The sequence below is a fragment of the Bolinopsis microptera genome, chromosome 1 (genome assembly GCF_026151205.1).
Source record: "Bolinopsis microptera isolate Bmic1 chromosome 1, MBARI_Bmic_1.0, whole genome shotgun sequence".
NCBI classification, from domain to species: domain Eukaryota; kingdom Metazoa; phylum Ctenophora; class Tentaculata; order Lobata; family Bolinopsidae; genus Bolinopsis; species Bolinopsis microptera.
In genome coordinates, this window is record NC_087072.1 from 6,712,864 (window position 1) to 6,736,026 (window position 23,163).

General features: G+C 36.7%; 3 protein-coding genes across 4 annotated transcripts in view; 1 reads left to right on the forward strand and 2 right to left on the reverse strand.

Moving 5' to 3' along the window:
* Positions 1-11,245, reverse strand: part of LOC134815790 (fidgetin-like protein 1) — a 33,161-nt gene extending 21,916 nt beyond the window's left edge. Inside the window, exons 1-7 of the mRNA XM_063824383.1 lie at positions 11,090-11,245; positions 10,756-10,835; positions 10,463-10,627; positions 9,927-10,360; positions 9,604-9,727; positions 3,037-3,183; positions 2,721-2,816 (exon numbers count right to left, since the gene is read on the reverse strand). Coding sequence (XP_063680453.1) covers positions 2,721-2,816; positions 3,037-3,183; positions 9,604-9,727; positions 9,927-10,360; positions 10,463-10,627; positions 10,756-10,835; positions 11,090-11,241 — 1,198 coding nt within the window. The 5' untranslated portion in view covers positions 11,242-11,245. The remainder of the gene's footprint in view (positions 1-2,720; positions 2,817-3,036; positions 3,184-9,603; positions 9,728-9,926; positions 10,361-10,462; positions 10,628-10,755; positions 10,836-11,089) is intronic.
* On the forward strand, positions 5,754-9,102 carry LOC134815780 (uncharacterized). Its single transcript, XM_063824373.1, has one exon. It carries the CDS (start codon positions 5,841-5,843, stop codon positions 9,021-9,023), a length of 3,183 nt encoding a protein of 1,060 aa, XP_063680443.1. The 5' UTR covers positions 5,754-5,840; the 3' UTR covers positions 9,024-9,102.
* Positions 11,246-14,355: 3,110 nt separating the features above from the next.
* LOC134821792 (acyl-CoA dehydrogenase family member 11-like) lies at positions 14,356-22,660 on the reverse strand. 2 transcript variants are annotated; one of them, XM_063832571.1, is made up of 12 exons: positions 22,539-22,660; positions 22,199-22,377; positions 21,889-22,009; positions 21,554-21,695; positions 21,313-21,408; positions 20,900-21,094; positions 20,587-20,729; positions 20,210-20,416; positions 16,052-16,183; positions 15,661-15,873; positions 15,311-15,469; positions 14,356-15,171 (listed from the first exon to the last, which is right to left on the reverse strand). In XM_063832571.1, the coding sequence occupies exons 1-12, from the start codon at positions 22,605-22,607 to the stop codon at positions 15,079-15,081; spliced, it is 1,749 nt and encodes a 582-aa protein (XP_063688641.1). In that variant the 5' UTR covers positions 22,608-22,660; the 3' UTR covers positions 14,356-15,078. The 2 variants fall into 2 exon arrangements, 1 of the variants encoding a protein (XP_063688641.1); XR_010161054.1 differs by having other exon boundaries at positions 15,161-15,171; positions 15,311-15,399.
* Positions 22,661-23,163: the final 503 nt, after the last annotated feature.

The window sequence follows — 23,163 nt, forward strand, 5'->3', positions numbered from 1 at the left end:
TTAAAACTAAAAAGTCATGTTTAATGAGCTGTTTAAAGCAATTTTTGGGTGGGTATCTTATTTTATATACCAAGACACAGTTAGTGTCTTAGTGCCCCCGATTACGCAACTCCCAGGTCAAAGCAGTGTACTGCAACGAATGTTATAAAACTAACGAGTTAAACAGCACGAAAATCGTCAAAACATGTCACCACATGTTCACAATCTAAACTTAATATTACATAATCGTCGGTGATAAAAATAAATGCTGGATTAGTCACCCGAAAAATAAACACTCGGATTAGTCACCCTCATGAAATTTTGTGTGATTTTTAAGTTGCATACCTTGTGTTACTTGGCAAGGTCATGACCTTGCTATAAACGGTATTATTGAATACATTGAAATTTTTTAGATGCATTCTGTTTGTAATGATAACTTTTAAAAATTGATCATTTTATGAGATGCTTAAAAACCTTTGCGCTCCTTCAATTGCTTACTTCTCAATAAGAACACTTTTTCCTCGGCTTCGATGTTGTATCTAAGTTACGATTTCAGTATCGCGGTCAGGAGTATACTATTTAATTGGTGTCTTCTTATTCTTCATTATTCTTAATTAGTTGCAGTTTGTGTCTGTGATTTACTGTGATTCCTATAACTTATGGATCTATCGTAGCAAACGCAGAAAGTAAACATGGACGGGGAGACTCTGAGGAGACTACAGGGAAGTATAGAACTGCTCCTTAACCAGAACAAATCACTCAATGAGAAGATGGAACAGATCCAAAATGGCAGTAAAGGTCAACTTTACGGTGCAGGTGCTAGAGTCAAGGCTAATATGAACAAATTGGTTGAACTGAATGGGGCAGCGGTTTCGATAATGCACGATATGATGGCGGTAAAAACGGAGATTGTAATGGACGGACATCACGATTTTGGTAACGTTGAGTGGTTTTACAATCAGGACGATTTCAACCGTCTATGTGGAGGACGAAATTCATGGGGATTCGACTCAAAACCTAAAGAAGAAAAGTTAGATATCATCTTTGGTCAAGATGGGGATTATTCGGCAAGTTCCTTGAAACGCTTTATCGAGAAGTACAGAGTGGTGAAGGAACTCAATGAGACTACGAGTCACAAGGGATGGGACTCTGCAGAATTTCGGGCCAACAAGCTCAAACTATCTTTGCAAGGCGATGCTTTTGATTTCGTGAGTTTTGACGACTCTATGGGCCACGAGTGGGCCAGAGATGATGGAGCAATCATAGAGAAGCTACAAGATAGATACCTAAACGTCCAGGCGATTGAAAATAATATTACAAGCTTTGAAAAAAGTTGTCAAGGAGAAAGAGAGCTATTAAACGAGTTCATGACTCGACTTAAGCTGCTTGTTAAAGACGCCTTTGAAGGAGAAACTCAGAGAGAACTAGACCGCAAAGTTGCTTGGAAATTTGTAAGTGGAGCAAGAGACGAAAAAGTAAGAAGAAAGTTGGTAGAAGATGGATGGATGAGAAATAGAAGAGAAGCCAAGCCACTGGAGGAGCTCTTGAAAATGGCCGAACTGGCTAAACGAACCGAGGTTAAAGCGGTAGTTTCTCGGCCCCCACCACCACTGACCGTGTATAAGGAACCTGAGCCTCCCGTCGTCGTGTACAAGCAACCTGAGCCACCTGCACCTGTTGTTGTTAACCGAGTCAAGAAACCTTCTACCGAATCAAACCACTCCACCTTATCCAAATCTTCTGAGGCAGAATATATGCAGTGTTGGTTCTGTGATTCCAAGCATAAGGGCGGTTGGCGGAACTGCGAGAAGAGGAAAGTGGAAATGAGCAACCATATGGGAGTTAACAAGGAAAAGTTGAAGGACAAGCTGAACAGTCTTAACAAGAGTAAAAGTGCCAAATCTTCAAGGAGAAGTAGCGTCAAGGATTTTCAATAAGCACCCCACCCAATGAGAGTAAGGAAGAGAAGGAGGATGAGGAAGGAGTTGATGATATGGGCGGCATCGCTGTCCAGAACAACATCAACAGTTTAATTGCGGACTGCATGACTGACATCAAAGCTCTAAGCAAAATAAACACAGACGGCGAGATTAAAGAAGATAGTGAGGGTGAGGGTGCAACAGATAAGAAAACTTCTAAATTTTTTCATTATAGACGAGTTAAGAGTTCTGTATTGTAAATATTAGCAAATGCTAAACGCTAAATGTAGCGATTATTATCAAATATGATCATAATATATGTGGCAAATAATAAGTAACCGCATGAAATAAAGTATTGATATAACGTCTTGTTGAGTGTATGTATCTAGAAAACGTATGTTTTACGTTATAACTTAATAGTCTGACCTTTTTCAATCTGTGAAGAAAAGTAAATGATACAACTACCACTTCCAATCTAGCAGCCAGATAAAGAGTAATACTTATTCAATGTACAATATATATGCGCGGAACGGAACAGGAAACTAAATGGCCAAGTAAGGTGAGCTAAATAACTTTATTCAAGCTGCTTATTAACATAATAATAAGAAAATAGCACCATTATTTAAGACATCTACGACATAATCTGAGTCGGAATTTTACGAGCCCTAAATAATGCGGAGTTCTCAATCATTACCGCCTAAATAAACATATTTATGAGTTATCACTTATATCATTTATCATTGTATTTGGTTAAATAAGCGACTCGTTTTATTAATCCTTCATTTTCTGTCCCTAATTTATTTTCTATTTAAAATTACCTACCAATCCACTTGCTGGTGAGAGAAGACGCCGATATGCTGAAAAAAGTAGACTTCGACTGGGAGGCGATGCACTTTCCGATCAGCGTCTTCCCAGTTCCTGACAAAGTTTTGATCATTCCAATTCTTTTAAACCAGAGTTAAATTAAACGTGCATTACTTACTACCTAGTAGAAGCACATAACTGAATGAGGTTATTTTATCAGAGAGAAAAAGCGGAAAGCTGATGAGTCAAATAACTGTTATTCATGCTGCCAAGATATCAATTCCATTAAAAATAAATTGCAGAGGGGATGCTAAAACAACAAGGTTGCTCTAACCAGGTGGCCCGAAGAGGAGAACTCCTTTTGGGGGTCCTCTCAATCCGGTGAAGATGTCAGGTCTCAACATCGGCCAAACTACTATCTCCTTGATAGTTTTCTTAGCGAATTCTAGTCCCGATATATCGTCCCACCCTAACGTTAATCCTAAAGAGAATGGTGTAACAGGGAAAAGTTAGAACTTTAAATTCAAAGTGTGATATATAACCTGATGGTTACTGATAATTGAACATGCCACGATATTTTCAGCACTATTTCCCCCAAAAATGTAAGAGCGCTAACCACCTCTTTAAGCAGTTGCTCGACAAGCTAATAGTTATTATGGTGTGAAATTGAATTCCTTACTCAGTCATTACAAAGAAAGAGAACAGAATGAATAGGAGGAACACTGTATGGTTCCTGGATTTCCAAAGAGGTAGTTGGAAAAAAATCGGTGGTAAAATTGATGAAATTTTGATATCATGATGTTAGTAGTTCTTTCAAAATGTATCCTAAAATTATTTATTATGTAGAAGTGTGAAAAATAATCAGATTGAGATAAATAATAACATCGCAGTGATTTCTTTTTTCCATTCTCAAGACGTGACTCATAGCGACCACTCTACCCACAGCGATAACATAACTTTTCAGGATGACGTTACCATAAATACAGGGGATATTCAATTACACCTACTCTAGAACAGATTGCTAATTCAATCGCTAGCAAACATGGCACTTCATACCGTTACCAGCTGTTGCAAAGCCAAAAGCAAAACCATCTTTCTCTATTTCTGAAGAAAAGAATTATCTCCACAGTTGCCTAACAGTATTACGCGTGACGCACATTAGGGCTTAAATCATCAAATTTATCTGTGTTGCAGAATTTTTTCTCCATTTAAGTTTCCGATACCGCTTGTTATTCCTACTAGGTCTTGAGTTGTTTTAAGGTCTGATTGTCTTATTAATATTCAGCGTCGTTAAATTTTAAACTTGTTTCTGTAACTATTATTTCCACAACGATTTGCTGTAAATGAGAGTTGATTTTTGTTAGATGAGAACAGCGTCTTTCTCCCACCCTTCACCTTAATTGAACAATATTGGGCTTAATTTGGAGCCCAGTGCTTCACAAGAAGACTCGATAAAACAACAGTTAGTCGACCTTCAAGTTCGGCGCTTAATTAATCTACACTTTGATTTCCCACGATCTGTGATTCATTTCTGCGACATATAGTGAGTGGGTGCGTGTCTAACCGTCGGTTTAGAAATCTTGTCATTGATGGCATTTGCTTTACGGATAACCACAGTAAATCGCTATTCACTACAACTGTGAACTTTGATCCATCACATTAATTAACTATTGTCATCATTAATGTATTTGTAACCAACCAGCCAACTTACTTTATTTATTTACTAGGTAATTCTTGCCCATTTAATGATCGTAACGATAAACCATAATTCTTTATCTAACGAGCAGTCAAAAGTTTATTTAGAATAAATGAAGAAATCTTTGATCCCTCCACCACGAAATCTCAAAGCTCTGCAACAAGAAAAAGATGGGCAATCATACGAAAAAAGGGACAAGCTGTTGCAAAATATTCTGCAAAGTCATAATTTAGGGAGAAGCATAGAACGACCGTCAATTCTGCTAGTCGGTACAGCTGGAGTCGGGAAATCTAGCACTATTAATCATCTATTTGATTTATCTGACAATAATTCTGTGACCTTTGCCAAGACCAGTGCTTCTACCTCACAAACAAGGGCTACCACTGAGTTCCTTCTTGAGGTTGATTCTCCGCCAGTCCGTTTCGGAACTTCTGCTCTCAGACTGGCTCTAGTTGATACTCCAGGTTTCAATGATACGGGAGGCACTAAACAGGATGCCTGCAACTTCTATTCTATAAAAGGAATGTACGATAAACACATGAATGGCTGTAAACCAAATCTTGTTCTAATTTTAATACAAGCAACAGATACACGGATTCAGGGTGAGAATAGCAACCTTGCCAAGTCATTGAAATGTTTGAAGGCTCTGAAGCTTGTAGACTCTAGATATCCCAATGTAGTTGCTGTGCTTACTTTCGGCACTGCACTAGGTGAGAAAGCGAATAGATTTACAAAAAACATTGCTTTAAAGAAAGAAATTGTGAAAGAAACGCTTTTCAAGTTTTTAAACGTGCAAACGCCTGTAGTAGCTTTAGAAAATGACGTAGAAGATCTCGAGGTAGATGGAGACTTCACCATCTTACCGGATGGGGTCAGGCAGCCGCAGAATCTGTACAATGTTTGTCAAGATGTTTTGAAAAATAACGGCGACTTGTATGGTCATCTCATATTTAATGAGGCTTTCAGATCAAACAACAACAGAAACATGAGCATTGGCTTCAAAGTTGATGCAAAAGATGCCAACAAAAATAAGCTATCGAAAGAAGAAAATGAATTTCACGAGTTTCTTTTACAAGCTATGGCAGGTAGACGGTAGTAAATTCAGAGTGTGATGCAACAGCCGTTAAATTTCTAAACGAACATTTCTTTTGATTATTGTTGAGGCTTTAATATGGATGAATAAGGCACAATATGAAATTAAGTTTAAACCATGATTATTGAAACTATCATCTTGCTGTTGTGCATAAAAATAGAACATTTAAATCTCAATTGTATTCTTGAACGCAGTTTTCATGATTTCGCAAACGTTTTCATGATTTCGCAAACGGCATAAATAAATTGTTCACTTTTAATTTTCTGTTATTGATCTTTAGCAAAATAAATTTAGAATTTTATGAAAAATAGTAGGTTTAATCATTAAAAATTTCGCACAGGTCTACAATATGGCAGGAGTGTTAAAAGCCCCACCACGGAACATGAAAGCTTTGGAAAAGGAGGCAGCACAGCGTGGCCTGATGGACAGAGATGAGCGGACATACGACAAAAGGGATCAATTACTGGTAAATATTTGGTCAAGTAAACGCCTAGGGAGAAGCATAGAACGGCCGTCAATTCTTCTGGTAGGAACTTCAGGAGTCGGGAAATCTAGCACTATTAATCACCTATTTGATTTATCTGACAATAATTCTGTGACCTTTGCCAAGACCAGTGCTTCTACCTCACAAACAAGGGCTACCACTGAGTTCCTTCTTGAGGTTGATTCTCCGCCAGTCCGTTTCGGGGCTTCTGCTCTCAGACTGGCTCTAGTTGATACTCCAGGTTTCAATGATACGGGAGGCACTAAACAGGATGCCTGCAACTTCTATTCTATAAAAGGAATGTACGATAAACACATGAATGGCTGTAAACCAAATCTTGTTCTAATTTTAATACAAGCAACAGATACACGGATTCAGGGTGAGAATAGCAACCTTGCCAAGTCATTGAAATGTTTGAAGGCTCTGAAGCTTGTAGACTCTAGATATCCCAATGTAGTTGCTGTGCTTACTTTCGGCACTGCACTAGGTGAGAAAGCGAAGAGATTTACAAAAAATATTGCTTTGAAGAAAGAAATTGTGAAAGAAACACTTTTCAAGTTTTTAAACGTGCAAACGCCTGTAGTAGTTTTAGAAAATGACGTAGAAGATCTCGAGGTGGATGGAGATTTCACCATCTTACCGGATGGGGTCAGGCAGCCGCAGAATCTGTACAATGTTTGTCAAGATGTTTTAAAGAATAACGGCGACTTGTATGGACATCTCATATTTAACGAGGCTTTCGGCCCCCAGAAAAAGAAAGTTACTATGGGGAAAAGTATGACAGCAAGGAATGCGGACACAAGCAAGCTATCTAAGGATGAGCATGAGTTCTTCGAGTTTTTCACTCAAGCAATGGCTGGTGGTTCTATAGATCCGTTAGTACAAGAAGCAGATGATTTCTTGAAAAAGGAGAACATATCTGATAATGGGGAAATTGTCACAGAAATCCAAAGTCTAGTGGGGTCTTTGAGAAGGATCGGTATCCAGGAACTGAAAGACTTGACGCACGTTTCTGTGAATGGATTGAATTTAAAACATCTCCAGACAGTCAGCGAAACCGGAAAAAAGTTTCTGTCCAAAATTGGAGTAAAAGATACCACCCATCAAATCGGGAAAGATTCAGCGACTGTTTTGGCGCAAGGGTACAATGTTCTAGATGGTTCTGTTGTTCAAAGCCAAATATTCGACTATAAATTGAAAGATTCGATGTTTGGCATATCTATCCCAGAATTTTGCCATATTAAACCCAACAATGTGACGAAGACATTCATTCTATCTTACGACACCGAGGAATTACTCATTAAGGACAGACTAAACCATCTTAATGTCTCTTTGGATGTCGATGAAAGAAAGTTTGTAGTGAAGAAGATACCAGGATTTAATCTCAAGCCAAAGATAAACGAAAAAAATGCCCCTGATCAAGAAATATCTTTTTACCTAGAAGAAAGGCTTTTTGAACTAAGCATCGGAAACCTCAAGAGTGAAAATATTGTTTTGGCAACAAACTTTGTCTCTGCAATAAAGGCTCTTCCTGTGAAATTCGACATTAACAACGCAAAAACCAGACTTGTCTTTGAACAGTTCTTTAATCGATGGGGGCATTTTGTTGTAACGAAAGCATACGGAGGTGGTTCTGTTGAGCTTAGAATAAACTCTACAAAACTTGGTCTAGACATCAACGCTATAAAAAGATCATTGATAAAATCTATGAGTGCTGGCTTCTTGGACGCAGATACTTCCATAGACAATAACGATGATTGGTCAACAACTGTAAGAGTTGGACAGCTTCTTGAATCCACTACTGTTGTATGGAATGGTGGAACTCAGGAGCTTAAGAAAATAAATACTCTTCAAAATGAACACAGTATGGACATGTGGAAAAACTCGCTAGTGGCAAATCCAACAATGCTCACAACTGACTTGGCTCTTGAACCTATTTCTACGTTTGTTGAATTGACAGACGCAACCAAAAAGGATGCCGCTTATGAAGCTCTGAAAAACATTCTAAGGGGGGATTTTGAAATTGTAGCCAAAAGACAACAAGATGAGCAAGAAAAGGAAAGAAAACATAATGCAGCTGTAGAAGAAGCAAAGAAAAAGGAAACATTATTGGAACGACAAAGAAAAACCGTTGAAGAACAAAGAAAAGCTGTTGCCGAACAGAAGCGATTAGAACAAGAAGAGGAGAAGATAAGGGCTGAAAGAATAAGAAAAGAGGAGTTGCACAGGCAACAGGAAAGACAAAGAGAAGAAAAAGAAAGAGCCGAAAGAGCAGCAAGAGCAGAAGCAGAAAGAGTAGCAAGAGCAGAAGCAGAAAGAGTAGCAAGAGCAGAAGCAGAAAGAGTAGCAAAAGCAGAAGCAGAAAGAGTAGCAAGTAATACCAGAGCGGCAGCTGTTGCTAACAATCCAACACCAAAAAGTAAGGGTGGCTCCAAATGTTTTCCCCCACAATCGACTGTTAGATCCATGAGAGATGGTGTCGAAATAACCCTCAGACTTGGGGAAATAGTTGTAGGTGACCTCGTTTTAACCTATGACTATACTAAGAGACGTCTCGCTTACACAAAGCTTATTCTTTGGGCAGATGCTGATTTTCATACTCCGACTGAGTACTTCAAACTGGAACTAGAAGATGGATCCAGTATCAAGGTAACTGAAGATCATTTAATTTTGGTGGATGAATCACATCGAGCTATCATGGCGAAAAATGTGAAGCCGGGAGATTTGTTATATAAAGCGAATGTAGGATATTTGAAGGTAAGAACAGTCCGCCTGGTGACAGAGAACGGTTTGTGCGGACCTATAACAGGATCCGGAACTATTTTAGTGGACGGTATCCTGGCCAGCTGTTATGCCAACTTAACAGACATGTGCGTCTTCGGAAAAGTTATCATTTCAGCACAACTGCAGGGAAAGACCGGTTTTGCGCCATTGTTGTTCTACAGAAAGTTCACCAAAGACAAGACCGAAAAACTGGTTGAATTTGAAGGACTTCACCCGTACGTAGCCTCTCTCATTAAGATGTTCCGTCCGTTAGTAAAATACTAGAGCACGGTATTTCAAAATAGACTATGGCCAATTATAGTGCCCAAAAATGGGAAGTAAAGATCTGACATGGCACTTAATTAGGAACGGAGGTTTAACAACATTAACTGTTATTGACACTGTCTATTGTTAAAACTGGTTCCAGTCTTTGTGTTTTGACAATAAACTATTGAAATTATATTCAATAGATTGAAAACTAGACCAATTTTGTTATTAATTCTTTTTTTTAACTCATCAAAGATGCATTTTATGAAGCAAACTACGATTTCGTTACTATACAGTTTTGATTAAAAGGGAGTTTTCAAATGTACTGTTTCAAACGGTTATTTACAAATCAAGCTTTAAATAATATCTGGAATTCAAGACTGGTGACTTTTGTATTAATGAAGCAAGATTGGCGAAAGAGTTTTAGTTTTTTTTGCACGTGCGTTTACAATCAGCTGATTTACAGTTGAATAGTTCTTACATTGAAAAAGCTATTAATTTAATTGTGCTTGAACTTTTAAAGAACCCAACTGCTTACTGTCCGCTCTCATTCTTTTAAAGAAATTAAAATGTAAATTTTTTTCAATAAATTACCCACCTTTATCCATTATTTCATTTAGTATGAGTTTGGCTAACTTTTTGTCGACTCCCTTCATTCTCTCGTCTTCCCACTCCTCATCCTCTTCCTCCTCTTCTTTTGACGCTACGGGAGGCTTGTAACCCTGAACAAACCAGTGAACACTGAGCAATGATTATATTGGGGTAAGTCTGCAAATCATAATCTGGAATAAGAAAATATAGATTATAGGTATTACGTCATTGAAATTAAGATACCAATGAAAGTATCCTAACATAAATCTTGTCGGCCAGGACTCTCAGATCTTATAACTTATTAATTTTCATCATTTTAAAACTTAGAACCTTCGAATGTGCGGTTTTTCCGCCCAACGATTTCTTGATAGAAGGGTCGATATCTTTGCCCTGTTTGATGCAATCAGTAGCATATTTCGATTTTGCAGATTGAAATGGATTGGGAGCTGTTTGCCCTGTGTTTTGTTCACAAGTTCTCAAGTTTTGCAAGCGAGTTCGGCCAGGATAAACACGATTTTTCAGTCTGTCCGGGAGTCGAGATTTTCCATAAAATTGGGGTATAGTACGGGTAGTAGATTCGTTCGAGGCAACTTCGCGTTCTTCTCTGATGATCTCACGTGGTTTTGTTAAGTCACGTGCTAAGTTTTTGTCGAGGATTGGAGAAGGGGGCGAGGTCCTTGGACGTTTATTGGAGGTGTGAGGATATCTTTCTTGGGTGGGTATGTCGGGATTTGACTCCTCTCTTGTTATGGGGCACGCTAGACCTGTAAATGAAATTGGTTGAGATATTGAATATCATCAGTGATCACTCTGTTTTAATCCACATAACACATTATAAAGTTCCAAAAACAGGAAATATATCAAACCTAGTTCACTTCTGGTAAGCCAAGTGATGTCTTGAGTTTGCTGAAGTACAATACTGCGTAACTCAGGGTTATCCGCAGACAACGAGCAAGACCACAAACTTGTGTCTAATTCACTCGTATCCTGGGAAACTTGCTCTAAACTCTCCTCAAGATAGTTGTTTAGACCTGAGTGTTAAACTATAAAGCCTCAATAGTGAACAGGACACTTTAATCACTGCAAATTATTGAAGTATTGCGAAAAATTTGAATGGTAAATTATTTCAGACTATAAAATTCCAGAAGTAATAACTAACCATTCTCCGAAGCGTCGTCTACGAGTTTAGAATACAAGCGATTACAGTTCATCTGATCGCTGTTTATTGCCGCAAATAGCCTGGATATGAAAGATATCGTTTACTGGCTTACTTTTATTGACAATATGATAGGATTCACTACCATTAATTCACCATGATGCGTCATAAGTATGAAGTGTACTGTTAAAGGATATATTTCAAGCTGTCGCCACGTAAAGACAATTAAGTGACACAACTAGAGAATAACAACATTTCATTCTGAAAGCAACAAAATCTCTGCAAGATTTCACATTCAAAACCAACCTGCATGCTCTGTTTACTGGAAGTAACTCACGCCGAATCTTCAGTTGATATTGAAATATTCTTCATGCACTCCAGTGCGGCCAGTTCCTTGAGTATATGGTCTGCTTCTTCCACTTTATCCATATTACAAGTAACCGTCTGTTTGTTTGTGGTCCATCTCCCAAGAAGTTTGTCGTAGTCCATATCTGAAACATGCTCCAGTTTTAGGATAATATGATTTACGCGAAATCATTTGTTTTTTAAAGATTTAACAACTCGATTGATAAACTCTCAGCCAGTTTTACATGTCCATCGAACATAAAACGGTAGCTCATGTTTAGTAAGCGAAATTTCGAATTCAAGTCAGGTCACTATTTTGTCTAGATTACAATTCTACACTTTGAAGCAAGTAAACGCGTGTGATTCAAATGCCGATCAACACAAAATATTAAAACGCGCGTTCCATTTTAGAACGTTACAAACTCATGTTTTTAAGGATGCAATCAGCGATAAAAATTAAAACTCTTAAGAATATTTATTGTGAAAAGAATACCCTATTAAGAATCAACATCTTGATTAACTTAAACCTTAAGCACCTCACAAATTTGGTGAAATATTAAGATATCTTCATCCCAATACATCTGATCAAAATATAACTTTTATGGAACCCAACTTACTTTAAAATACATTTTCAGGTTTTATATCAATAGGTTCGACATCCGCAATGGGTCTTTTTCTATGCTTGCGACAATGCATTGCATACATCTCCTTTGATGTCGTATAAAATGAACATTTTGAGCACTTCAAAGCGTTGCTCTTATGTGTTTTCTTGTGTTCGTTCAGAACAGTCTGTTTGGAGGCGGTAAACGTACATTTTTCACATTTATAGTACAAATTGTTCGGGTTCATACAAGTATAAATAACGTTTGATTTCTGACTATCATTAGATATCATGTTCTGTTGGTAGTCCACTATCGGAAACGGAAATGATCGTTCGTTTGTTGGTTCCTTATCTTCCTCTACAGGAATATCGGGGATATCTATCTCAGGAACAACAATGTCCGGTAGAGCTGGCTTCACATCCTCTTCCTCCTCAGGCTCGCATTTTATTGGAGGATGGTAGTGGCTTCTCACGTGATCAGTGAACGCTTCCTCCTCGAGCACCGCACTGCAAATACCGCACTGGAATTGCTGGAATATCTGTGGAAAGTGATGCGAAATGTCTTGAGGGTAAAACTCGCATTTGATCTTGGGAGTTAGAGTGCTGTCAGTGGTGTCGTCACTGGTAGGTTCTTGTTTGACTTTAGTTCGTGACATTTGTTTGCTTGGTTACTATGTGCTGGTGATGGGTAGCTTCTGGAGTATACATCAGCAACAGGAGGTCTAGTTGAGCTTTTTATTTCTACATTATATCTTCCTGAGATAGTACTGTGATAGAAGTTCTTGCTTTAAAAACTTTCATGAATCAGTAAGTTAAGACTGTGATAGAAGTTCATGTTTTTCAACATTTATTCATAAAACTGCGATAAATATGTTTTAACATCGTTATTTTCTTTAAACGTGTTAATTTTGATTAAATTATTTCAAATCTCGTCTAAAGCAATAAAAGTCAGGTCTTCATTATGAAACGGAATTATAGTTTTCTGTAATTAAACTAATCATAAAACTGAATAAATGAAACAAAAAATCTTTAAAAAGTGATCACCAAACAAAACATTTACAACCCCCAATGATCAAAGAAACATGTATTAAAGAGTTCGAAAGTACGATAAGAACATGGTTAACAAGCGATATGGACACGTTCATTTGAGTTTGAGGATATTGGTAAATATAAGTGACCCTATTAAAAGGCACAGTGTAGTTGACTTTGTCACACTATGAAATTACTTAAACCCTTGATGGTTAGGATAATCGTCTCATCCTTCAGGCTAACTTTGTCACATAACGATATCTTAATCAGGTGATAAGATATCGCTTAAATACGGCCGGCACGGAAATGGTTACATTGTCACACTATAAACATGTGACGTAGTAAATATGGACACCTTGCTGTCGTTTTTGACCAAATTTTTGAGTGTCCAGTTGATTGGATGGGTACATATGACCATTACCTACATATTTGACGACTTTTTTCGTTAGATGGTGCATTCAGGTTTACTCTGTCACACATTAAAGAAAATATGTGATGAATGTTTAGGGCACCCTGATAAGCAATGCTGAGTAGTGTAAGTTTATTTGATGGCCTGGAAGTGCAGGGAATTGTTATTATATCATATAGTCGTAAGGGATTAAAACACAGAAGGCACAACCAAGCTTACTTTGTCACATAATCTTGATGATATCTGAACATGTGTGAAATTGAACAAATAATGATATACCAGCTTAAACCCCTTATATTATACGTACTATGGATCAAACAACACTGCTAGTACCATGCACCAGTCACATAAATCATTATCAGGTGGTAATATGTTAACAGTGTCACAATTAAACTACCGCAACATGGTCAAAAATAGGGTAATTTCGTCACAAAAAATTATTATAACTCTGTTAGCTCCTTGCTGGCAAAATAACTAGTTTATCGAAATTTTTTTGATGATAAAGTTACATAGTATTCTAATAGAGGTATAGTTCTTCAAAATAGGGGCAAGACATGTTTACTTTGTCACATCAGTTATTATAAGAGTTAGGTAATCGTCATCAGATTAAAAGATATTTTTCGTAGTTTGGATCGATTAATACTTTAATATACCTGTAATAAATCCTATGCCAATTTTAACACACTATCTTGATACTGTTGGGGCAGGGAAAGTTAATTTTGTCACATTTTCAATGTCTTTGACAAATAAATCTAAATTTTTAAAATTGAGTTCTTATGTTCTGGAAAATATTCTTCCAATCGTTTCTGAAAGAATGTTGAATTCTAATAGAGTTATAGATCTTCAAAATAGGGGCAAGACATGTTTACTTTGTCACATCAGTTATTATAAGAGTTAGGTAATCGTCATCACATTAACATATATTTTTTTGTAGTTTGGATTGATTTATATAGGTAATAAAGCAGCCTATGCTAATTTTTACACACTATCTTGAAATTGTTGGGGCATGAAAAGTTAATTTTGTCACATTTTTAGTGACTTTGACAAATTTAACCTAAAATTGTTAAACTTAAGCTCTGATGTTCTGGACAATATTCTAATAGAGGTATAGAATAAAGATCTTCAAAATAGGGGCAAGACATGTTTATTTTGTCACATCAGTTATTATAAGAGTTATTATAAGAGTTATTATAAGAGTTATTATAAGAGTTATTATAAGAGTTATTATAAGAGACTATTTCATTCTATAATCATTGTTTTTAATCTATTTACGATTTCGCATAATTTTTTGTGACAATGTTAACATCAACTGATCTTAACTTGCATCAACTACATTGTCATCATATAAAACTTTCCCGCCTTTCAAACCAAAATCAGATATAAATAATTCGCCCAAAATTTTAAATTCCATATATTGTGACAGAATTAACCTCATTTCCCAATAACCGAGTGCCTGTATTAGCTAACTATTCAAAACAACATATTTTAGGGCTATGATTGGTAGAGCAACCATCAAATAATGAGTTGAAAGGGTTTTTAGGACACCTCACAGTAGAATAGAGGTATGGTATCATGAGTGTGACAAAGTTACCCAAATATTGCCTTGTAACCGTTCGATCCGTGCCCATTAACCAATGTTGTATCATAATTGTTAGATTGACCTAATTTACTATATTTCAGACCAAGGAATGATAATTAGACAACTGCAGTTAACTAAGTCACACAAAATGTGACATTTGAAACATTATAGTGCCTAACAACAATAGATTTTCTTTCTGAGCGGTGCATATGGGAGTATGGGTTACGTGGCTAATGTTCAGAACTTCTGAACGTGCTAGGTTAATAGATGTCAAAATTAAGCCACTATCGTCAAAAACGCTATTATTTTTGTTTACCAATATCCTCAAACTCAAATGAACGTGTCCATATACAATTGTAATCATCAGTTAGTTGAAGATAGAACATCTTCTATATCAGCAGAATCAAGGTTGTTCAACGATACAAGTCCCATTTTACACCATAATCTCGCTGCAGCCTGAAAAAACTAAATCAATTATAATTATCCTAACCTAATTCGTTTTTACAAGTGTTGTATTAATCTTAAAACAAGTCAAACAAAATTGACAATACTATTATTTCTTTATTTGTAAGTCTGATTAAAAAGTACTTCTTACCACATCAGAAGACTGCTGAGTGTATCTAGCGAAGCTAATGAGAGTGGCAGCAGCGTGTGCTGCCCCAATACCCAGTGCTACAGTCCGACCTGTGTATTGACAGTCTTCTAATGCTGCCTCTAGTTGTGTGAGATACTGACCTAGTTCAGTCAGAGGAACCTTCAGACAAAATCATGGTCAGACTGTAATTTGGGTAATATATTCAATAAGGGTAACTATAGAATAAAGCTCATCATGCAATGTCGCTCATTCCTAATATCAGGGATTTTAAAGTTAAACGCGAAGTATCTTTGGAAAGTTAAAATGCGTCAGTATTGCTGCAGTACTAGATGTATACGCAATAAACTGACCTCTAATGGCTGGCAGGGTTCAAGATCGCCTGAATACTGATGACCACCTAACACGCACCAACCCATAGCCAACTCGCGGATATAGCGGAACACATCAGTCTGTGACGAGCCCCTGGACAGTGCTCGTATTGTCTCCGCGGATAAGACGTCAGATGTCCCTTCCCAGACGGGTAGTACGCACGCATCCCGGAATAAACCTGGTAGCCCTGTATCCTGGGAGGATTGGACATGTTATGTAAGGAATTAAGATGTATCTTAGTTTAAAATAAGAAAAACTAAGATACTGTTTCAACATTTGCATTCGTCATAATAAGTATTTCCTGACTACAATAATTAGCATTACTACACCATTACAACACTAAGTAACAACTACTAACAACTAATTACTAACCTCCATGTATCCAGCTCCCCCAAAAGACTCGAGCCCTTCCCTCAGCGTGGTAACAGCTACCTGTGCTGTGTGTATCTTTACAACTGCTGATAGAACTCTACCCACACTGCTTGATAGTGAGGGTGTTTCCTCCTGGATGAGGAAAATTATGATATTTATTATAGTAGAGGGATGTCTTGTGTCTACTATAGTAGAGGGATGTCTTGGGTCTACTATAGTATAGGAATGTCTTGTGTCTACTATAGTAGAGGAATGTCTTGTGTCTACTATAGTATAGGAATGTCTTGTGTCTACTATAGTAGAGGAATGTCGTCCAATTATATTTTACCGAGTTCTCCGAATCAGAAAACTAGTGCTTTTCTTGATATTGCTCTATAATTACATTTATATCTCTCCCGGCCATTGGTTCCGAGATTTGGTTGATCTTTGTTTTCTTGGGCGCCCTCCTTGAAGTCTTGTTGTTGTACATACATCTCCTGATTTATCCTGTATTTACCTGTTTATTTCATTTTCTGGCGTGAGCTGTCCGCCATGCTACGGTACGAGAAACAGCGGCAGTGCAAGATCCGGTTCTAAGAGATTTTTATGGTCGCGAAGAATCTCGCCAGGCTACACTGCGTCGGTGGGAGAACTATTTAGGTTCATGACATCTAACGCCCGCCCAATCATGGCAGCCCCATGACAATAGGTTGATGTCCGACCCGTTGTCCTTGGCCTATCTCGAGTCGTTGGGTCTAGGCGGAAACGCCGAAAGGGATGATGTTACCTTCTTGACTTAAACGTAATGGTAAATTTTTCTCAAAATCCTTGAATAAATGGGTAACCCCTATAGTTACTAGTAATGTCTTTTCTAGCACTTTTAGATGTTGCAATGGTAGAGGTTGTCTCACTTGCAACAGTTTTAATCCTGTTAATACATTTAGGAGCAGTACTTTTAATAATGATTTTATCTTTGGACATACAAATTTTATATTTAATTGTAAAACTAATAATGTTATTTATGTTATTACCTGTTCTACCTGTAAAAAACAATATGTTGGAGAAACAACTCAACCACTTCATAAAAGAGTCAATGGCCACAGAAATTGTGTCAAAGCCAAATCATCCACATTTTTATATGAACATTTTAATATTCCTGGTCACGTCTTCTCAGATGCTTCCATACAGATTGTAGATTATGTTGATTCTGACATGTCCACTGATGTCAAAAATGATTTACTTCTCCTGGAGGATTACTGGATAGAGAAGCTTGGGACAGCATTCCCTCTTGGTCTTAATGACAAGAAGAAAGGAACGGGCAACATCTCCCAATATCGGGTTATGAATTATTTTAGTGGACAGATTGCTCGATACAAACGTGGCAGAGGGAATGGAAAGAAGAAAGTTCAGCCTAAGAAGTCTCTGGATACCATAGAGTCTGATATTAACAGGCTGAAAGATAACATCTCTTCAGAACATTCCATATACAAAACATTAAAATGTTATAGCTTATCAGATTTAGACACTCTCTACTCTTTGAGTCAATATAATTCAGGATTGATTTACAACGTATGTTCCTCTTTCTGTTCAACATTTTCCCCCAAATACCATCAGAACAAATCTGAATCCAGTAATAGAGAATTTATAATTGTTCCATTTAATTGCAAATTCATTGATAATCTTAACCTAAAATCTATTTTCTCTGACACTTCAGTCATTGATTTGCTTCCCATTTTGATTCAGTCTTTTACACCATTACAGATTTATTATGAGTATAATGATCCTATAAGTCTTTCTATTTGTAACTATGCTTCATTCTTAAAGAAACTTTCTATTTCTGATATTAAATCTATTTTAGGTAGTCCATGCGATTGTCACTCCTCCCCTTTCAATTATCCTCCTCATGGACATGTAGTTACTGGTAATTTAGATATTGTTGATAATGTTGAACTTAGGGAAGTACTTTCCTACGGTTGTAAATACAGAATTCCCACATTTAAATCTCCAGATGAGATATATATGTCAGTTACCGAAGCTGTCGATAAATTTATAAAATCAAAAAGTAGAAAGTACTGTCAAAAAGAAGTAAAGTTCAGCGATTGGAAGGAAAAAGTGTTATCAATAGTTTCCAATCGTATTGAATATTACAAGAAAAACTTTCCTGAAACATTTGAAATAAAAGAAAACACACTGGAAAAAGATGATGTTAAAAGAAGTCTTAAATTGCCGAAAAGTAAATACATTATTTGTAGTATCGACAAAGCTTCTGGTAATTTTTCATTTATTTGTAAAAAGTTTTATGTAAAAACTCTTGCCAATGAAATGGGTTTTGATCCTAATACTCTAGAATGTATAGGTAATGATACATATAAACCCTGTAGCGAAGACGAGACTCATTATGTCAATAAAATATCTGAGAGTCTAAAGGAGAGATTTAATGTACAAGTTGAAGATAAAAACTTGCGACTAGCACGCATCTTCTGGAACCCTAAGCTTCATAAGAACCCTTACAAGGCGAGGTTCATTGCAGGTGCCCGTTTTTGCGTTACGAAACAACTTAACGTCCAAGTTAACTGTTGTCTGAAACTTTTGAGGAAATACTTCAAGAAATACTGCGAGGCAATCTACAACAACAGCGGTATAAACATGTTTTGGAGCATAGATTCCTCAAGTGAATTCCTTGAAGCTATCAAAAATAGCGATGTTTATAATATACAAGTATATGATTTTACTACTCTTTATACCAGATTAGACTTGATTGAAGTAGAGAATATGATTAATGAAGTTGTTGATTTAATATTTTCAGACCGTAATAGATATATTTGTATTTCTAAAAGAGACAGTAATACATGTTTCTTTTCCAATAAAACCTATGATTGTCATGCCTGCTTTAGTCAAGATGACCTAAAAGAGGCTGTTAAATTTATTATTTATAACACTTATGTCGTCTTCGGTGGGATTGTATTCATACAAACCAAGGGTATTCCTATGGGTGGAAATTCAAGTTCCCCTATAGCTGATCTCACTGTTGGCAAAAAGGAATTTAATTATATGAAACGTTTACTTCAGGAAAAGAAAATGGGATTAGCAAAGATATTATCCAATAATAAACGATATGTTGACGATTTATCTATTATTAACTACCTTTACTTTCATAAATTGATTAAAGATATTTATCCTAATTCATTGGAGATGGAGCGAGCTGGTTCCAATAATAAAATCATTAACTACCTTGATTTAAATATTAATATTTCCACAGAAGGACTAGAAATATCAGTGTATAACAAAACTGATGATTTTAATTTTCATGTTGTATCCCTTACATTTCCTCACAGTAACATCCCAACCGAGGTTGGCTACAACGTTTTTTCAAGTCAAGTTCTTAGATATGGTAATGTTTGCACTAGATTGGATATCTTTACCTCCCATCTTCACAAAATATTCAAAATTCTAATTGATAGAGGATATAGCCGTGATAGACTGATTAAAGGCATTAAACGTTGTCTGAGGAAATATGATAACGTTTTCAGGAAGTTCGGTATTCTAGATGACCGTAACATTATTAAAGAACTCCCCTGATATCTTTTGATTTATTGAAACACGGGTACTAACTCTGCTAAACTGAACAAATTCTGAAACTTAGGTGAATAAGTGTACAACGTGCTAAACCGAAGTTCAGACTGACCAGTGAAAATGGGCGAGCGTACCAAGTGTCATTTTAATTAGAAGTTTTAGTCAGTGATTTATTATTGAAGCTTGTAATTACAATATCTAATGCTCCTATAAATACTTTAATTAATTGTTTGTCCCGTTATTCTTTTTCCTTCCTCTTTTCCTTGTCATCCCCTTTAGTTTTAAGATTCTTGCTATAAATGGCTACAGCTAACACTATTAATGCTAAGTACCAAACAACAAGTGGGAGGTGGATCGTTGGTACCATTAAATCGATTTAACACCGCAATTCCAGTCGCAAGCCTGGGACCACTACTAGCATAGTCACAACATCTACAAAGCTGCCATATAGCCTGACTGACAATTTTCTCGACTGACTGACAATGTTTCTTCTTTTTCCCCATTTAGAATACAAAGATTAGTACATTTTAGCTTATGATTAATATTATATTTTTACCTATAGTTTACTTAGATTAATAACTGGATAGAAAATCAGGGATAACCAACCTTTGCGTTCAGAATCAGGGCTAAGTCCACACTCTGAAGGATTAAAGCTCGAGAAAAGGTCTCAAGCTTGGCAAGTAATGTCTTGTGAAGGGGCAGTTTGTTTATGGTGTGCCCAAATGCTGAGCGGGACTCCGCATAGCTGTGTGCTAGTGTGGTCACGTGACGTAGGTAGGAGATAGCAGAGAGTGCGTTGTACAGACGTGTCACCTGAAACATGTTGCAATTTTGATTATTTAAGAGGTAAAAGAAAGTTTCACATGGCCTGGAGAGTTACTCAATTTTCCAAGGCTTTTTCGGTAATTTGAAATTGCACGTTAAATTTTAAATTCGGCCAGTTGAAGTTTTTCCTTTTTAAAAACTAAATGTCGGCCATTTACTTGAAGCATAGGTACAATGTTTGCTATGCCTCTCTCGGCAAGAAGTAAAGCTGGCACACCGTTTAGTGTTAACTCCGCTGTTGGAAGTTGTCGTGTACCTAACTTTTCCTTTAACTTCTCTATCTGTATCGTACCGTCATATTCTGGAAATATACGGAATGTTGCTTAATGCTTATTACCAATAATGAGCAATTAATTTGATTATAATCATGAAATTAGGACATGCAGTAAAAGGTTCTGACTTAAATTAGATCCCGAAAAAAACAGCCACTATGAACCACCGAAAGAACAAGAGCACAAAGTTAACACAAACCTTGTGGTAAATGAACAAGGAACAGCGACAAGTTCTCATCGTATCTTGCCAGAACCAGAGCAACCTGGCAATCAATGGCGGAAGTGTAGAATTTGTTGCCGTAGAGTCTGAGTACACCGTGCTCGTCTCTCAGTGCAACTGTTTGTGTGGAGCGGGTCACGTCCGAACCTCCAGCTCTCTCTGTCATCCACTGTCCTGGAGTGAATTGTTTGTGGGTTAGGAATTTGAATTCTTACCTATTCTTAAATTGATTGTTAAGAGATGGGAAATCTCTCACTTCTAGCCACAGATAATCTGATGGGAATGTTTTTTGAAGAGTAAAACAATTTCATGCTAAGAGATCAATAATGCTGAACATTTTGTTAAACAATTTGCAAATTATTTGCTGAGTATCTCACTTTATAAGAAAAAACCTGAGGTCCAGAAGTTTTCAGGATTAGTTGAGGTTAGATTTGATATGGTCTGAGACACTGTCGAAATCCACTCAGCGCTGCACACCGAGCATTCACCTTAAACAAACAGTACATGTGAATTGTGAAAAGTTAATTTCAATTCAACAAATATAATTTAGCACCAAATCAAATACAAGAGGCAGAGTCTCATTTCAATCTGATTGCACGACAAGTTTAGGATTTGAAACAAAGAAAAAATCACCAGGAGCACAGTTCTGGTGAAATTTAAGAAGCTTTGAGAGAGTGGACGCTGCACCATCAGTCATAGCAAGGGGACAAGATACCATACCACTAACCGAACTGAACAAAATTAGCTTGATACTCTGCCACACCTCTCTTAGCTCCTGAGAAGATGTGTGATGATAAATGGTGAAGCAGGATTCAGGAACCATATTATAAATCAGTGATAAGTGAGCGTGATCATGCACCTATCAGCTATCTGCTTTGACATATATTATAGTGGTACTATCGGTTGCAGAATTACAGCTCAAGTTTCACACTGGAAATTTAAAATGTTACAAATCCAGCAAAACTCACATGATCACTGCTTAGATCGTGTCCAATAGCAACAAGACCTTCAGTACTGGCAATGTTGTGTAGTTCTTTCCAAGAATCACATGTAATAACTCTGTCTATTCGGCCACCCCATCCATCTAGTCTGGAAAGAATATAGTTTAATATAATGATAGGGAAAAATATAGAAGAAAAGAAATAATCTTGTATCACCATAATACTGCTTCAGCTAAATAGTAGTGGTAAGTTCATGATGTTTTTACTTTATATTGTGTTTAAATTAAGGAACTGTATTTTAAATACTGATATGGTAAATTGTAACATCAGACTGCACCTTTGAAGTTTTGGTGGATACATTTCGCAATCAGTAGCAAGTTTGTTGAGTTTTCTGTACTGCAAACCAAACTGATATAAATCATTATTTGGAATGGTGGGGCTGACACCTCTTTGTTGGTAAACAGCAGAAATTAGTCTTGGTAAGATCGAGTCTGTTATAAAGGCATTTCCTGGTATCTGAAATGGCATCAGAAGAGTCATTCAATTGCAAAGAATATTCACTAGTACAGATAATAAATTGCGAATGTTCCCGTTTGTGAAAACAGTTGTACAGAATGATATAATATGAAGGAATTGATTATATAATTATTAAGCTTAACTCATACCACTCCACAAACCTTTGGTGGTGAAACATAGTGTAATTGTCTGAAAGGAGACAAAACAGCGGGTAACCGAATGCTAATCATGTCATATTCCTGGCAGCCATCTCATCATCATAAATCAAATTTTCATCCCAGACATACCTGGGGATTAAAAAAAACACAATGAGCAATTCTATGGTTAAAATCTCTCGTAAGATTCTTTATGCAACAAACTTCATCATGTGAAATAAGATGGTACAGTGTAAACTGTATAGGTAGTAATATAATCTTGTTCGAAAAGAAGAAAAGAATAAGGTTCAAGGAATAGCCGATGCCCGAAAGTAGTAATAAAAAAGGTTTAAAAACCTACCTAGCTGCAAAATACTGCCTTATAATGAAAAATCGTTGGATCTATTGGTGACATTTTTAACATTATACTGTATAACAACAATACATTTTCTTTCTGAGTTAACTCAGCAAACTATGCATATGGGAGTATGGGTCATGTGGCTAATGTTCAGAACTTATGAACATGCTAGGGTAATAGATGTCAAAATTAAGCCACTATCGTCGAATAGTAAGTAAAATACAATTTTTATTTTCCACAGAAGAATCAATACATATTGAATTATAAATATCCGATAATTCCATTAATAATCAT

Excerpts from the sequence above, each read along its gene's own strand:
- LOC134821792 (XM_063832571.1), bottom strand. The coding sequence starts at position 22,607 with ATGATTAGCATTCGGTTACCCGCTGTTTTGTCTCCTTTCAGACAATTA. Across the intron at positions 21,409-21,553 it reads TCACCAGAACTGTGCTCCTG|GTGAATGCTCGGTGTGCAGC; the intron begins GTGATTTTTTCT and ends TGTTTGTTTAAG. Across the intron at positions 15,874-16,051 it reads GGGGAGCTGGATACATGGAG|GATACAGGGCTACCAGGTTT; the intron begins GTTAGTAATTAG and ends CAATCCTCCCAG.
- LOC134815780 (XM_063824373.1), top strand. The coding sequence starts at position 5,841 with ATGGCAGGAGTGTTAAAAGCCCCACCACGGAACATGAAAGCTTTGGAA.